The 15,955-nt window shown below is 41.4% G+C and overlaps 1 protein-coding gene across 1 annotated transcript in view; it reads right to left on the bottom strand.

The window, feature by feature from the left end:
- Positions 1-7,844: 7,844 nt before the first annotated feature.
- Positions 7,845-15,955, bottom strand: part of actr3b (actin related protein 3B) — a 34,144-nt gene continuing 26,033 nt past the window's right edge. Inside the window, exons 10-12 of the mRNA XM_072679280.1 lie at positions 14,017-14,142; positions 12,120-12,203; positions 7,845-8,790 (exon numbers count right to left, since the gene is read on the bottom strand). Of these exons, the coding sequence (XP_072535381.1) occupies positions 8,695-8,790; positions 12,120-12,203; positions 14,017-14,142 (306 nt within the window). The 3' untranslated portion in view covers positions 7,845-8,694. The remainder of the gene's footprint in view (positions 8,791-12,119; positions 12,204-14,016; positions 14,143-15,955) is intronic.

A 15,955-nucleotide genomic window follows, 5' to 3' on the forward strand; every position in this document is an offset into this window, starting at 1 on the left:
CCCTCCTACCACTGCTACCTGTTTAATGACCATGTTCAAACCTGAATGGACTCTTAACTATCTGCACTATTAATATCACCACTATTAACTATCTGCTGTATCTGGTTTGGTCATTTTTATCAATAATTTATAAATAGTTCTGATCAGAGGAGTTCCTTGGGAGTTCCTCCCAAGGTTTCCTCCTCCAGCTCTGAGGGAGGTTCTCCTTGCCGCTGTCGCCGTTGGGGATCACTGGGGGTCTTAGATCCTTCATGTCTTACGTTATTTCTTTTTTTTTTGTCTGTCTTTTACTAATTACTAATTATGTAAAGCTGCTTTGTGACGACAACAGTTGTAAAAAGCTCTACAAATAAATCTGACTTGACTTGACCTAATAACAAATAAAATATTAATTGTAATTAATTGCTTGTGAATGTAAAGAAATGTTGATGTCTGATGTCTCCTGCACGCTTCAAACAAACCTTACAAAGTGTCTCTTACATGCTTCAAACAGCCCTGTCTTAGACACCAGCGTAAGCTTCATGCTAACATACTATCAGACATTTCATCATTGTTTTGTTTCTTGATTCACTGCATGTCCAAATATTTGTGGACACCCCTTCTAATGAATGCATTCAGCTACTTTAAGTTCCACCCATTGTTGACACGGATGTGCAAAAGCACACACACGTCCCACAGCTAACCTAGTCCCTGTAGAGAAGTACTGCCAATACAATAGGGCTCTCTGGAGTAGATGTACATGAACCTATTGGCACCATGCTGCCTAATACCAGACATGGGCTAGGGGGGTATGAAGCCCCTCAGTATTGAGCTGTGGAGCAGATCTGTCCTAGAACTGTACTTCCAAAACAAAAACCTTTAAGGGATCTTTATTTTTCAGCTGTCAGTATTATCTTGCTGGATAATTCAATGTAAATCTAAAAATATGTATATCGTTGCTGTTGCGCAAAAACCCTGTATCTCCATTTTTGCTCTTTCTCACTTTTTGACCGAATTTGAATCTTGCGATTGTCTTTCAAAATGAATGGACCAACAAAAATGCTCTAAAATGACCTGAAATAATATATTTTTACATTGACTTCCATTTAGAGAAACAAGGTTATGATCTGACAATACCAATATATGACTTTAACCTTAACCCCTTAACCTGCAGGCTTCTATTATATAAATTCATCTCAACACTTAATATTCAGGACCTACTCTCAGTTCTTCTGGAACTGCTGTGGAGTTAGTTAGTTTGTTCTCATGTTCTCTCTCTCTCTCTTGGTGATCCATCCAATACTTTTGGGTTTGGGTTTTAGCTCACCAATGCTCTCAAAGGCAATCAATGCAATCAAATCCTACAAAATCCATCCAGATTCTGGTAAAGGCCTTCTTCCCTGGACAGTGGAGACAGTTACTCTAACAGAAGCCGAATGAACTCTTGATTTTGGAAGAAAAGACGGATGAGCGGGTGTCCCAATACTTTTGTCCATATAGTGCATACACAGAATTGTCCAGATTTTCTGAATTTTCAACTCTGCATTTCAGAAGTTACGTAGTGTTTGACATGTCTGCTGAACCTTAGCAAACATGGTGGAGGAAAAACAAGGAGCTGAACAGGGGTCTGGATGAGAGAGGGCCATTACTGGAGTCTGAGGATCATTTGATTATGGCCCAGTCTGTAAATATTCATGAAGAAGCAGAAGTGAATTGATTAATATTTGTGGGCTGAACTGCAGTATGACATTGATGTATCATTCACCTCCAGTCCAACACACAGCAGTCAATTACAGCCTAGGCCAGATCATTACACTGGACAATGAAGTGGCCTGATATTTAATTCATCTAATGACATTCCTCTAATTCAGTGGATGCTGGGCTTTTTTTTATTTGGGCTTAAACTAATAAAGGCAAAAGGCCTGCGTTTGGGGTCATTTATTACAATTTTGCATACAGAATGGGTTGTACATCTTCTTGGTCACTGTGAAAGCACAAACACACACACAAATTCACACACAATGGAGAATTATGAAGGCTTGAACAAGAGCTGTGTAATAGATCACATTCATGGAGAATCAGCGAAGAAGTGGGCAAAAGCACCAGGCTGAGAAATCACATTTTCAAGGGCAAATATGGATCATTTAGCAAATGAAACGCACACAAAAAAGATGTGGGACTGGGGGCTGACGGACCACTCCACCCGATCTATTCCTGAGACGCCTTTAGCTGAGATGAATTATACACTGCATGTGTATTGTACGTGATCTGTAGCTTTGGAGGTACACGTCTTACCCTTACTGTGGCTCAGAGCATTAAAAGTTAGGCCGGGCAGCTTGTCGGGATGCTCCAGCCATCCCAGCTTTAGGTCCCTGTTATCGCACCCAGACTGCAATCTTGTAAATATTTGGCCGATAGATTGTTCTTTGGACTCTGTTGACTGTGTTATAGGTCATCCGAGAGCAAATGGGAGCACAACACAATGGCCAGCTTCTGGATGGCCTCAAAAAAGTACCACACATCTCCATAATGTCCAGCTGCAATCGCTATCTCACTCTCACACACTTTCACTTTTAACTGTTTAAACTGTAGATGTATAAGTTAGGGAGGTATTCGGTAACTACTAGTAAGCCTATGAGAAGCCTATGAGAAAATAGGCAGTGAGGGCCTGTATACAGATCTGACAGGGGCCCTAGAATGGAGAGGTCACTACATGGAAGTCAAAAAACTGAGCTGCAAAATGGGCCAATTCCAAAACCCCAAAACTGTTACATCACAGTCTCAAAAACCCCGCCCACTAGAGAAATCCCTTTGACAGGGAAAGCTGCCATGCAGTAAAAACACAATGGTGGCTTCAGGAGAATTTAGAGTGGTTGATACTGGAGAGCAGCTCACCGCCTCCAGACTCTGCTGGTCATGGAAATACGGGGTGCTACAGGAACCTGGCCTCATGACCTGGCCTTTTACTGTGCCAGTGTCCGCAGAAGCTCAACAAGCTGACCAGCTTTAACCATCTCCTCTCTGCAACGTCAAAAACAGACTGGACTCGCTCAGACTAGAGGTGTACACACATCAGAAAGGGAACTTGTGAGAAACTTGTGAGAAACCCAGGTGTGCTAAGCAGGTGCTAGGCTAAAAGGTAACCTTGGCTAACCGCAAACTGCACTGGGAGGACGCCAAGAGGACAGCAACACTATCCGCTAAGACTTGGGAATATTTACTAAAAAATGTACAGTATTCTTGTTACAGGGGCAGGAACAGGACACGGCCACTTTGTAATTTATACATCAAATGGACAAAAGTATTTGGACACCTTATTTATTGTTTCTTCTGAAGTCAGAGAGCTGTCTCTATTGTCCAAGAAAGGATTTCTACAAGATTTTGGAGGAGCACTGCTGTGCTTTTTGTGGTTTTTGATTGCATTCAGCAACAAGAGCATTAGCGAGGTCAGGATGTTAGATAATCATCACCCCACTTCCATTAGCATCACATTTATTTACATTAATTTATTTTTTTTTTATTTGGAGATGGTTAGTGGCCTGGTGCTTGCAAGTTTGAATCCCTAGCAATGCCGCTTTGCCATCAGCGGCCAGAATCGGAGAGCGCACAATTGGCGGTGCTCTCTCCAGGTGGGTAGATGGCGCTTTCTCCGCTGAACACTCTTAAGCGATGTTGGCACCTGTTAGCTGGTGTGACGGAGCTGGGGACCCGTCGCTTTCCTCTGAGCGTGTTGGTTGCACGGCTAGTGTAGGCTTAGTGATTTTATGATACTAAAAAAACTGAATATTCTCATTATTAAAAGCCTCAATAGCCAGAGCAGCTTTAGCACAGACATTAATACATTCTCTGTATTGGAACTATTACATTACATCCCTAGCCAATGAAATGTAAATAGTTAACGGTGATGAACACCGGTTAGAGGAGCCCTCTGTGATTTTTTGCCTAGAGCTTCAACCGATTCTAGAATTGCCACTGGGACCAGGGTTGGGAAATATGCTGTAAGTCACAACTTTACAGAGGAAAAGTGGGCCAGCGCAGAGCATTTTTATTAAACGGACAATGCAAACAACAAAGATAATCAAATGTGATGCTATCTGCTAGCTGCTGCGCTCTATGAAATATTCATATGTAGCAGTGCGAGCAGCAGACCCAGTCGTTTCAAATAAAACAAACAAAATTGGGCTGGCTTGAGGAAATAAGTGTGAAGGTGCCGGCGCACTTCAATACATAGCCACATATACACCCAGCAGGGCCCAGCTGATTTACCCCACAGGGTGTGTAAAAGCAGACAGCCGGTAGGCTTGTGTGATTGCAGGACGCGGTGGTTAAAAAGCTACAGCCATTTAAAGACTAGATCATGTCACGGCCTATTCATCCACAGCATCTGGGCAGAGATTGCCTTTCCGTAATACAGCTCAGACAGATTCGCACTGTATCTCGCTATCGATCGCCCCTCTGAAAGCTACATTACGCTCTTTGAATTTTACGACAGGCCGGGGTGCGCTCAGGCACGGACCTGCCAAAGCAATATTGGAAATAAATATTAGAGATAATAATCATTTAAGGACGACAGTGACTTGATATGACAGAGGCTTTTGTTTGTTGGCGAGGCGATGGTGCACTTCGAATCAATGGACCTTTTATGAACATGCATACAGTAATGTGATCCGAGGCGAAGCGATAAGTGGTCCGAATGCAGTGGCTCTCTCTCTCTCCCTCTTCTCTCTGTCTGACATGTATTGAATTCAGTTCAGGGTATAGACCTCTCCCTCTGTTAACCTACAATGACACGCAGCCACAATTACTCGCAGACAGCCGGCGCTTAAATAAGCCCTAGCTGGTCTGCTCTCGGCGCAAAAGGTAAGACCCCCAGATAGGAAGCCTTCAGCAAGCTGCCTCCTGGAGCTCCAGTTCCCAATCAAAGGCTCTGGAAGCTGGAGAAGGAGCAGAGGCTACTGAACACAGCCAATGCCTTGGGGTGTTAATTAGGGCACAAGAGGAAGCGCATGCTTTCAGGAGGCCCTGCAGGTAGCGTGCTTTTTCAGTGTGAGTCGGCATGAGCTTAGCCCTCAGCGCTCAGAGACAACACCACCTCAATGGGCTCTGAGAAACCTTAAACAGGGCTTCCTGTCAGGCTGTAGGTCACACAGTGCATGGCTGTGTACTCGTTTTCATACTGTTTAGGGACAAAACCTGTCCTGATTTTGCAGTAGAGTTTGAGGAATTCAAGGTTAAACTGAAGGACAAGCAAAAATGCTCTAGACGAAAAGACAAATGGGTAAAGCATCTGACCAGAGACTGCCGATAGCTGATAGGACAGTGCTACACAGTGCAGATGGATAATGACCCCAAAGACACCCCGAACGCAACCCAAGAGCTTCTTCATGAAAAGATATGAAATAAGCTCAACCCAGATGAGCAGCTTTTCACTTACCGAAGACAAAACTGGAGCAGAAAGACCCACAAAAACAAGCAGCAGATGAAGATACACCCACTATAAACCAGTTATTACACACCAGTAGACCAACAACAACAGATATCAGCCCAGAGTGTGCACCACTACACACACAGGAAGTGATTGGAGCACATTTGGGATGACCTAGAACCAAGACTGCGAGCCACAGCCTCTCCATAACCTTGTAGAAAGGCTTCTTCCAAGAAGAGTGGAAGCTGGTATAGCTGCCAGGGGGTGGGGCAACCCTATATTAATGTCTATGGGTTTATAATGGGGCGTTATAAAAGCCCCTGCTCTTGCATATATATCCTGATACATCGCTTAAAAACAAGGGTGTTTGGTTTCCTCCATGGTTCAGTTCAGTATTTCATTTATTTATTATTTATTTATTTTGGCTTATCTTGGGGCATGTTCTGGCAGGGCTAATCAGCCTGCTACAGGAATCATTTGCTGACAGTATTTGTAATAAGTGAAGCAAAATTCAAAGGAGAAACTACAACAAAGCTCTTGAGATTGGAATTTACAGCGCCGTCTTTACCCGTGCTTTATGCGTCACTGCGAAACAGAAAGGAATTATTGAATATAAAAAAAAATGAAAGCTTTACTCTGTGGACGGCTTTACCATTCTCAGAGGAAGGTTCAGTAAGAGGGGAGTTTAGAGTTTAGAAGTTGACACCCATGTTCAGATGCATTCTCTGTTGGAACGATGGTAGTCTGGATCTGTGAAGTGGCAAAAGAACCACTGGGGGTTTAGGATGTTTTGGGCCAGAGCTATACACCCTATACATCCTATACATACATATATGGCACAGACTGGACCAGTTTCTGGATGTAGGCGGTATCAATGATCAGCCACTTTAGGAATTGCATAGTTCGGCCAGATTTCGTGGATGTCTTCCCTGGTTGTAACAGGTAGTCCCACCGATTTTAGTCCAGATGTGTGAAGGCTCCTGAATGCCCACCCAAATACAATCACTACTTTTAGCCAATCATTAACTGTATCTGCTTTGTGACCCATTTTGTGACCCACACATCAGCGAGACCCTCACTGCACTGTACCACCTCTTCTCAATCTATGAATCCCATCAGTCACACACCCTGCTGGAATCTATAGCCCCATCATCCTCGTGCTGCGCCATCTGCAGGAGCCTGAAGTTACTACCATCTTAAATACTTAAGGTGACTAATTGATTTTCCAGGGAGCTTATTTATACAGGGGCGCTGTATGGAGGTGGGGTTTGGGGGGTTAGTTCTTTTATATTTTACTGTTATTAGTGAGGTATTACTTAATAATTTACTGTTATTAGTGAGGTAGCCTACCCCTATAATATCATCATATAGCCCACCCCATAATATCATCATATAGCCCACCCCTATAATATCATCATATAGCCCACCCCTATAATATCTTCATATTGCCCACCCCTATATCATCATCATATAGCCCACCCCTATAATATCATCATATAGCCCACCCCTATATCATCATCATATAGCCCACCCTTATAATATCATCATATAGCCCACCCCATAATATCATCATATAGCCCACCCCTATAATATCATCATATAGCCCACCCCATAATATCGTCATATTGCCCACCCCTATAATTGTCATATAGCCCACCCCTGTAACATTGTCATATTGCCCACCCCTATAATATTATCATATAGCCCACCCCTATAATATCATCATATAGCCCACCCCTATAATATGGTCATATAGCCCACCCCTATATCTTCATATTGCCCACCCCTATATCGTCATATAGCCCACCCCTATAATATCATCATATAGCCCACCCTTATAATATCATCGCACTGCCCACCCATTATAATATCGTCATATAGCCCAACCCCTATAATATCGTCATATAGCCCACCCCTATATCTTCATATTGCCCACCCCTATATCGTCATATAGCCCACCCCTATAATATCATCATATAGCCCACCCTTATATCATCGCACTGCCCACCCATTATAATATCGTCATATAGCCCAACCCCTGTAATATCGTCATATTGTCCACCCCTATAATATCATAATATTGCCCATCTCTATAATATTGTCATATAGCCCACCCCTAAAATATCATCATATAGCCCACCCCTAAAATATCATCATATAGCCCACCCCTATATCATCATATAGCTCACCCCTAGTTGGTTCCATATAGTCCTGGGCTGAATTGCACTGTCAGTAGGGATTCTCTATTGAAAATCATTTCAGGAATAGGCTTGGGCACCGTTCAGCTCTGAAAACGGTCTGAGTGTGAGAGAGTGTGAGAGAGAGGGAGTGTGTGAGAGTGTGAGAGAGAGGGAGTGTGTGAGAGTGTGAGAGAGAGGGAGTGAGAAAAAGCAAAATTCTCAGGAAGAAAGAGCACATCTGAGCATTTGCAGATTGAAGATTTGAAGGTGAAAAGTGTTTTTATTCACATTAGCTTCAAACAGCAGGTTCTTCTTCATTCTCAGCTCTGCAGGTCAGATCCTCAGGGCTTCAGTCTTTGCCATTGTTCAACTCAAATACATAGTAATGCACATCTGAAGGGAAAACCGCCTATCCGGCTTCAATAAGTTAGAGTCTATATATTTTCTCCAGCAGCAGACGGACTAAAATAAAGAAATAAATATAATTTAAATATAATTTTACTTCCTCCTTCACTTTTTTCTCCTGTAAGAATATATATATATATATATATATTATTATTATTATTATTATTACTCAGACTCTGGCTGCTCCCGGTTCTCAGAAACTATGATCTCTGTTACAAATATAAACTCTTCTGTTTTAATACTCTGTCATATAATATAGAATCTAGCATCTATTTGTATATACACATTCGGCTCGATCACTCGGTGTGGACCGCTTCACAACAAGCTTCAGGTCTCCGGAAAAAAAGTGGCTCTTCAAACCAAACGTGAAAAAGAGCAAAAGCTGATGCAAAGAAAACCGCCGTCGGTGTTTATGGCTTCTGCTGAGGACGTCCTTCTGTATGAGGAGTGTTTTTCTCTACGTTTGATGCAGAATTAGGAATATCAGACATGTTGAATGTGTTGTCGAGGGGCGGGGCTGGGCCGCAGTCCACAAGAACGACCGGGTGACATTTTCAGTGAGAAACAAGAAAGCTCTGTTGATTCTGCTGCTGCTGCTGCTGCTGTTGTTGTTTTTAGCTTGAATCCTTTGTAGTAGTAGAGTGGCGGTCGAAGCACAGTGCAGGAGGTACGATGAGCTGACTGGAAGCCTGCGGGGGTCCAGCGTTAGGACATGATGCCAAACACTGGGTTGTGGCGACAGATACTAGGGCCATGCTCTTCGTAGTCTTTCTTGGAGTGGCACACTTGGAAGAACTCGGGCTGAGGACGAAAAATAGGACACACATAAGACCTCTAGGAGAACATGAGGAGATAACAGGGGATAGGGTGTAATGCAGTAATCATGGCCGTGAAATCTGACTGTCCGAGCCTTGTTTAACCCTTTTAAAAAGCCTGTGGGCCACAGGCGGGCTGAAAGTGTTATTACAAACCTCTATTAGCAGAGAATAGCCCCACCAGTTTGTACAGAAGTGCCTGTGGTTACTGAGCAATATGCCTCAGTGTGGAATAGGCCTTGGGGTGTTAAGGGGGTTAATGCCTTTAATATGAGCACATATGTCTGCCAGAATCAGTCGTATTCATTCTGTGTTTACATTTTTGGCATTAAACACTTTTATCCTAATTAGACTGACTGACAATTCATTTTATTGCTTCTTTGAATTGAATCTTAATTTGTTCAGTTCATTTTTAATTCCATTTTCTTAATGTGTTTATGTAGCAGTGTGGGAGTTGATTAAAGTTAATTCAATTCCATTTTCCACCAATTTTTCAATTCCATTTTTCAATTCCATTTTTTATCCATTTTCCAATTCCATTTTACATCAATTTTTCAATTCCATTTTCCAATTCCATTTTTCAATTCCATTTTTCATCCATTTTTCAATTCATAATCCTAATTCACTGTAAACGCTCACATCTGCAATTCAAGTTGATTGAAGTTAATACAATTTCATTTTTCATCCATTTTTCAATTCCATTTTTTATCCATTTTCCAATTCCATTTTACATCAATTTTTCAATTCCATTTTCCAATTCCATTTTTCAATTACATTTTTCAACCATTTTTATTTCATAATTCTAATTCACTGTAAACGCTCACATCTGCAATTCAAGTTGATTGAAGTTAATACAATTTCATTTTTCATCCATTTTTCAATTCCATTTTTTATCCATTTTCCAATTCCATTTTACATCAATTTTTCAATTCCATTTTCCAATTCCATTTTTCAATTACATTTTTCAACCATTTTTATTTCATAATTCTAATTCACTGTAAACACTCACATCTGCGATTCAAGTTAGGGTCATCCTCTATGTTTTTCAAAAAAGTAAATCAACTGCTTGCTAGCTTGACTGGTTGATAAATGCACTGAAGTGGAATTTTAGTTTGGTGGCCTAAAGGCTACAGAAGTGAGCCTGGGACTGGAGGGTCACTGGTTCAGTCAGTCCCCTGGACCGGCAGGAAGGGGGAGCTGTGGGAGTGAAGGAATGCCAATCATCAGCTGTATCAAACCTATATTTACATTTATGTCATTTATCAAACAGTGTTGTTTAAAGCAGACAACACTGCATAGCACTGGGTCTTTAAAATCAGACTCAGGGGTCCCACAAGGTTCCATCCTGGGTCCTGTTTATATCTAAAAACCTGGTTAATGCTGCACTGCACCTCAGATGCAGCTTCTCGTACACACAGACTACTGTTAAAATGCCTAAACTAAGTTCGTGCTGTTCCCCAGATCTACAAATACTGATTTTAATACAGTGAATATCACTTCCCAGTCAGGATCCAGCTTAGAGACAGGCATAATGACGTGTAGACAACAGCTACCTGTTCTGAAATAAGTCCTGTGACAGAAAGAATCATGGAGGCAAATCTACCATCCATCTATCTGAACCAGGGAGATGTAATTTATATGCATCTTCCAGTGCGGCTCTCAAAGCGCTAGACTCAACCCATCACTCCACACTGAGACTCATTACTGAGGAACCGTCCAGAACTCATCACTGCAGACTGTTTGGACTTCAGTAGCAGCACAGCGGGATGCTGACTGGCTTCTTTTTTATCTATTAAAGACTTTCCATTCATATGACAGCTTATATTTCCTCTATGATCTCTATAAAGAACGATAATAATGAGATCAGACTCGCTCCAGTGACTAAATCACCTGTCAGGTGGCAATGGTTTTTAGTAAGCTGGGAATACAGTATATGCTCAGCCACAACGCTCCAGTGAGCTGGAATTCACTGCAGGTGTCACTGAACCAGACTTTAATTATTTTAACTAATTTAATTCTTTAATTTTTACTGTTTAATTTTTACGTTAATAATTTTAGTTCATTGTTTGAAATGTTTTGCATTTAATCTAATATTTGTATTTAATTCTTTCAATATTTTCTCTTGAAATATCTACTTTTATCTCAATTTCTATTTTCTTTTCTTTTTTTTATTATTTATTTCTTCTCTTAATTAAATCTTATTTTGCAATGCAGTGCTACAATGCAAGTGGGGGTCATCCTCAATGTACAGTCAAAATATTGATTGATAAGTAGTAATCTAGTGGTAATTTAGTGTTTGGGCAGCCATGGAGGTCAAAGGTTACAGAAGTGAGCTTGGGACCGGAAGGTCACTGGTTCAATCCCCTGGTCTGGCAGGAAAGGGGCCTCAACATTCATGGCTGAGAAAGGCATCTATCCCCAACTGCTCCCTGAGCACTGAGGTGGCTGCCCACCGCTCTGGGTGTGTATTCTCACTGCCGCTAGTCACTGTATGTGTGTGTGAGTGTGTGTGTGTTCACTGCAATAGATATGTTAAATGCAGAGGCATAATTCTGTTTTACTGCTGTGCATCGGCCATATAGGATGATCTTAATCTTATAAAAACTGAATGAACATGAACCTATTGGCTCCATGCTGCCTAATAATGCCAGGCGTGGGCTAGAGGGGTATAAAGCCCCCCAGCATTGAGCAGTGGAGCAGTGGAAGAACTGTGTTCTCTGGAATGATGGTACTTCTGGGATGAGTTGGGGAGTTGGGGATAATGAGGTGGGGTGGTGATCATCCCTGAATGCAATCAAATCCTCACAGCAATGCTCCTCCAAAATCTCAGATACTCCAACAAAAGCAGAATAAACTACTTTTACTACTCTTGCTTTCAGAAAAAAACAATTAATGAGCAGGTGTCCCAATATTTTTGTCCATATATTGTAATAGACAATTTACTTGGAATAAAATCCCTTCTCCTGTAGAGCTGATACAAGGTTTTTGCGAGGTGGGGCAGTGGTGGCTCAGCGGTAAAAGCCCCGGACTATTGCTGACAGGGTTGTGGGTTCGATACCCGGGCTGGGTGGGCAGCCAATGTTGGGTCCTTGAGCAAGGCCCTTAACCCACTCTGCTCCCAGGGTGCCGCAACGATGGCTGCCACTGCTCTGGGCACGTATGCTCACTGTCACTGTGTCTGTGGGTTAAAGGTGTCCACAGGTGTCCACAGGAGTCCAAGCTGCTCCTGTGTCCAACACTAATGGTGAATATGGGTGTCTTGTCTTGTCAGTGATGTATGAAAGTGTGTGTGTTTGTCCACTTAGTGATTTTTACCGTGGAAGCCAGCATGGATCCTCCGAACCAGACAGCATATCTCTGCATATGATGGGTGATCACCTGCACCTCCATTGGTTTGGGCTGTGATGCAGAAAAAGACACCAGTGATATTAAACACAAGGCCACACTGACTGAACACACACTAAAGAGAGCCAGATGTAAAAGAAGCTGATAAGAAAGAGAGACATGATCCCCTACACACATCCTCAAACCTACAGAATCAGTAGTATCAGTACAGGCATCCTCCAGAATTCTACTCTAATTTCTGTAGGGCCTATGTGGCTCTAGGTTTTATTCTTGAGCAAAAACAAGCAATTTAAAGCAACATTAAGGAGCAATTCTGCTTTAAATCAGCAGCTTTAGGAACATACCGATGCTCCACTGACTGTAACAGGGGGAGAACGGCGTCTCCGTCATTCCCACTCCGGGCCGGAGCGCTGCTGCTGCTACTGCACTATATGGAGGTTTGGTGGTGGAGCTGCAGGAGGAGAACCTCTCTCCAGAACTGCTGCTGTGTAACGCTGCGTAACCCATAGAGTCATATTAGTGTAAAATCCTGTAGTGTTACTCTACCGCCTCAGCCCACGTGCTGCTCTACCTTCAGATCAGCTTATCCAGAAATGCATGTGTACAGCATGTGTCAAAGAGGGGGCGCTCAAAGTGTCGTTTGTATTTAAGATAGTGGTGTAAATGTGTAAATGTGAATTACACTCCTCAACTATAGGGGGAGCACAGGAGCAAAAGAAAAAACAATTCTTGCATTCTATTCAAGACAGATTAGAAAACGGCATGGAGGTATTTTACCTTGTCCCGTCTCAAAGTGTTGTTCCTAACACTCTCAGCTTGCTCATTAGCCACCTGGGCCCTAATGTTCTTGCTCATTAGGACTCTGTAGAGCTGCTTTGTAACACTGTCTTCTAAGTAATGAACTGAACTGAACTGAGCTGAGCCTCTGCTTAACAAAGAAGCTGGAACTAAAACACAGTAACCATGACAGTATATATGTGTGTGTGCAGAAGTTTCAGACACCTAAGCCTTTCTCTCATCAATAAGATGCGTTTTCCTGCAGAAGCTCCAGATCTCATCAGAACAGATAAAGCAGGTGAACATGAATCCAGTAAAAAGGAGAAGCAAGAGCTTCTCATTCTGAAGAAAGAAAGTAGTGAGATCTTGTCGGTGAGCTAGTCTGAAGAACAGAGCTCGGTTCCTCCAGGTTTCTCCTGGACGCCCCCCAGTCCAGCCAGCACAGCGTGGAGGATGTGTTCAACTCCATCAGCAGCAGCAGCAGCAGCAGCAGCTCACCTGATTTACCATCATTAAGCCCTGATTTACCACCAAACCAGGTGTTGATCTGAGGAGAACTCTAAATAACACTAGACTCCATGAGAGAGGAGAACTTTGGAGATGTTCTAATGATGAACACAGTGATGGAGAACCACCACCACCACTTTCTGTAGGAATGTCAATATAATTTGCCTTTTTTACAATAATGTGCAGAAAAATGTACAGAGCAATGTCAATTAAGCCTCTGAAGTCTAAAGGGCCTTTTCTCAATTTTTCCATGTCTTCTTAAATTTGCCTTCAAAGGCGCTTGAATATTAGATAATGTTTAATATCAAAATTGTCTAAATTGTCAAACTGGGTATGCAATGAGTGTCCATTGGTCAGTTTGGACACCCATTGGCATAAAACCAAACACCTATGAGTATTATTTATAGGCACTGTATTAGTGTTTATTCTGATATTAGCACTTACTGCCCATATATGCAGTCTCACATTATGTAAATTATATGCAAATGCAACATTTATATAGAGGTATTCGCCTCTATGTAAGTAGCATTTTAGGCTGGACTAGGGTTCTACGTGTCCTTGCTGTAAACATCTGAACACTGACCTTTATCCTGCCTCCACTGAGCTCCTCACTGAGTCGGAGTCTGGCATCCACCACACGCTTCAGGTCCCTCTGCAGCCGCCTACCGAAGTCTCTGAACATAGTGGATCCTCCAGACAGCACTATATTCTAACACACACACAGAAATATTTATATTTATATATACATTTATACACAAAGAATAATAATTAGTGTACACAGAGTGCCAAATGTTTGTGGACACCTCTTCTAATGAATGCATTCAGCTACTTTTGCAAAGTTGCACCCATTGCTGACACAGATGTGCAGATGCACACAGCTTGTCAATAGAATCGGCCTCCTTGGACCTGGTAAACATGACCCTACTGGCACCATGCTGTCTAATGGCCAGGTGTGGGCTAGAGGGGGATAAAGCCCCCCAGCATTGAGCTGTGAAGCAGTGGAAGAACTGTGTTCTCTGGAATTATGGATGGTGGAGCTCCATCCAGTACTTTTGGATGGGATGAGTTGGGGATGATGATGAGGTGGGCTGGTGATCATCAAACATTCTGACCTCACTATCACTTGTGTCGCTGAATGCAATCAAATCCTCACAGCAATGCAACTCCAAAATCTAGCAGAAAGCCTTCCTCCCTGGACAGTAGAGACAGATACTCCAATACAAGCAGGGTTAACTCTTTTTAATACCCTTGATTTCAAAAAAAGCAATGAATGAGCAAGTGTCCCAATACTTTTGTCCAAATTGTGTATCAACCTTTGGTCATAATGATGCAATATTTTATTTTGAAAATCTCATCGGTTTTATGGGAAGTTTGTTAGAGCTGTTTAGCTCTGCAAAGATCTTCACAAGCTGCATTGAGAAATCCACGTCTTTGAGAGTGTGCTTGATGTAGAGGATACATCTGATGCCTTATGTAGGTTTACGCAAGCACTGCCCCGTATTTACATCATCCCTCATCCGGAGACGGCCTTCAGTACAAACTCCATGTAAATCCTTAGCCAAACTAACTGAGGTCTGGTTACACTGTATTGTGGGTGCCTGTTTCCCCCTACAGGACCTTAGTTATATACAGTAGCATGCAAAGGTTTGGGCATCTACTGTGCAGATGTAGACACCTGCACTCATAGGACACTAGGACCTTCCTGGAGAAATCTTTAGAAGCTAACCTTCCTGCATCCTCACCACAGAATTCAGCACCAGAGGTTTTCAAAGGAACATCCAAACGAGCCAACAAGTAGCAGACATGGGAGGAGTCACACTGGGAGGAGGATGGGGTTGAGCCACGTTCTTCCTCCCAAGCTTCTGATATAACTTGAGTAATGCTGAGAATTTGATTGAAGCACTGATTAACCAGACTTTTACGACTAGACTCTCAGCGTGCTACAACTAACCCCACCTGTGGCTTTAAATATCTTTAATTTAGCTTAAATCCTTTTTACAATTTAAAAATAAAAGTATAATAAAATATAAATAATATAATAATGATATAAAGCATTTAATACAAGGAATATAAATATAATGATTTTATGTATTTATTAACAGTAATGTAAATGTGTTGTTAGAAAATATATTTAATAAAATATAAATAGAATAATAATATAATTCAATAAAATACTTTAATAAAACTGCTCAAAAATAAGTGAAACATAAATAGAAAATATTAATTAATTAGTAGTATCAATAGTAAAAGCAAATATTCAAATGCTTTAATTAAAAACAGTTTCATATAATATTGTAAATATTGCAAAAAAAACAAAAATAATACATACATTTATTAAATACTCTATATCATTGTAATATATATATATATATAATATTATATATAATTATATAAATTATATATAATATAATATAATCCAATAAAAATGCTTTAATAAAACTACTCATAAAAAAGGAAATACTTCAATACAAATATTAATGAATTAATAGTAAATAATAATAATAAAATAATATATGAAAAGC

This window comes from Salminus brasiliensis, chromosome 5 (genome assembly GCF_030463535.1).
Source record: "Salminus brasiliensis chromosome 5, fSalBra1.hap2, whole genome shotgun sequence".
Taxonomy (NCBI): Eukaryota; Metazoa; Chordata; class Actinopteri; order Characiformes; family Bryconidae; genus Salminus; species Salminus brasiliensis.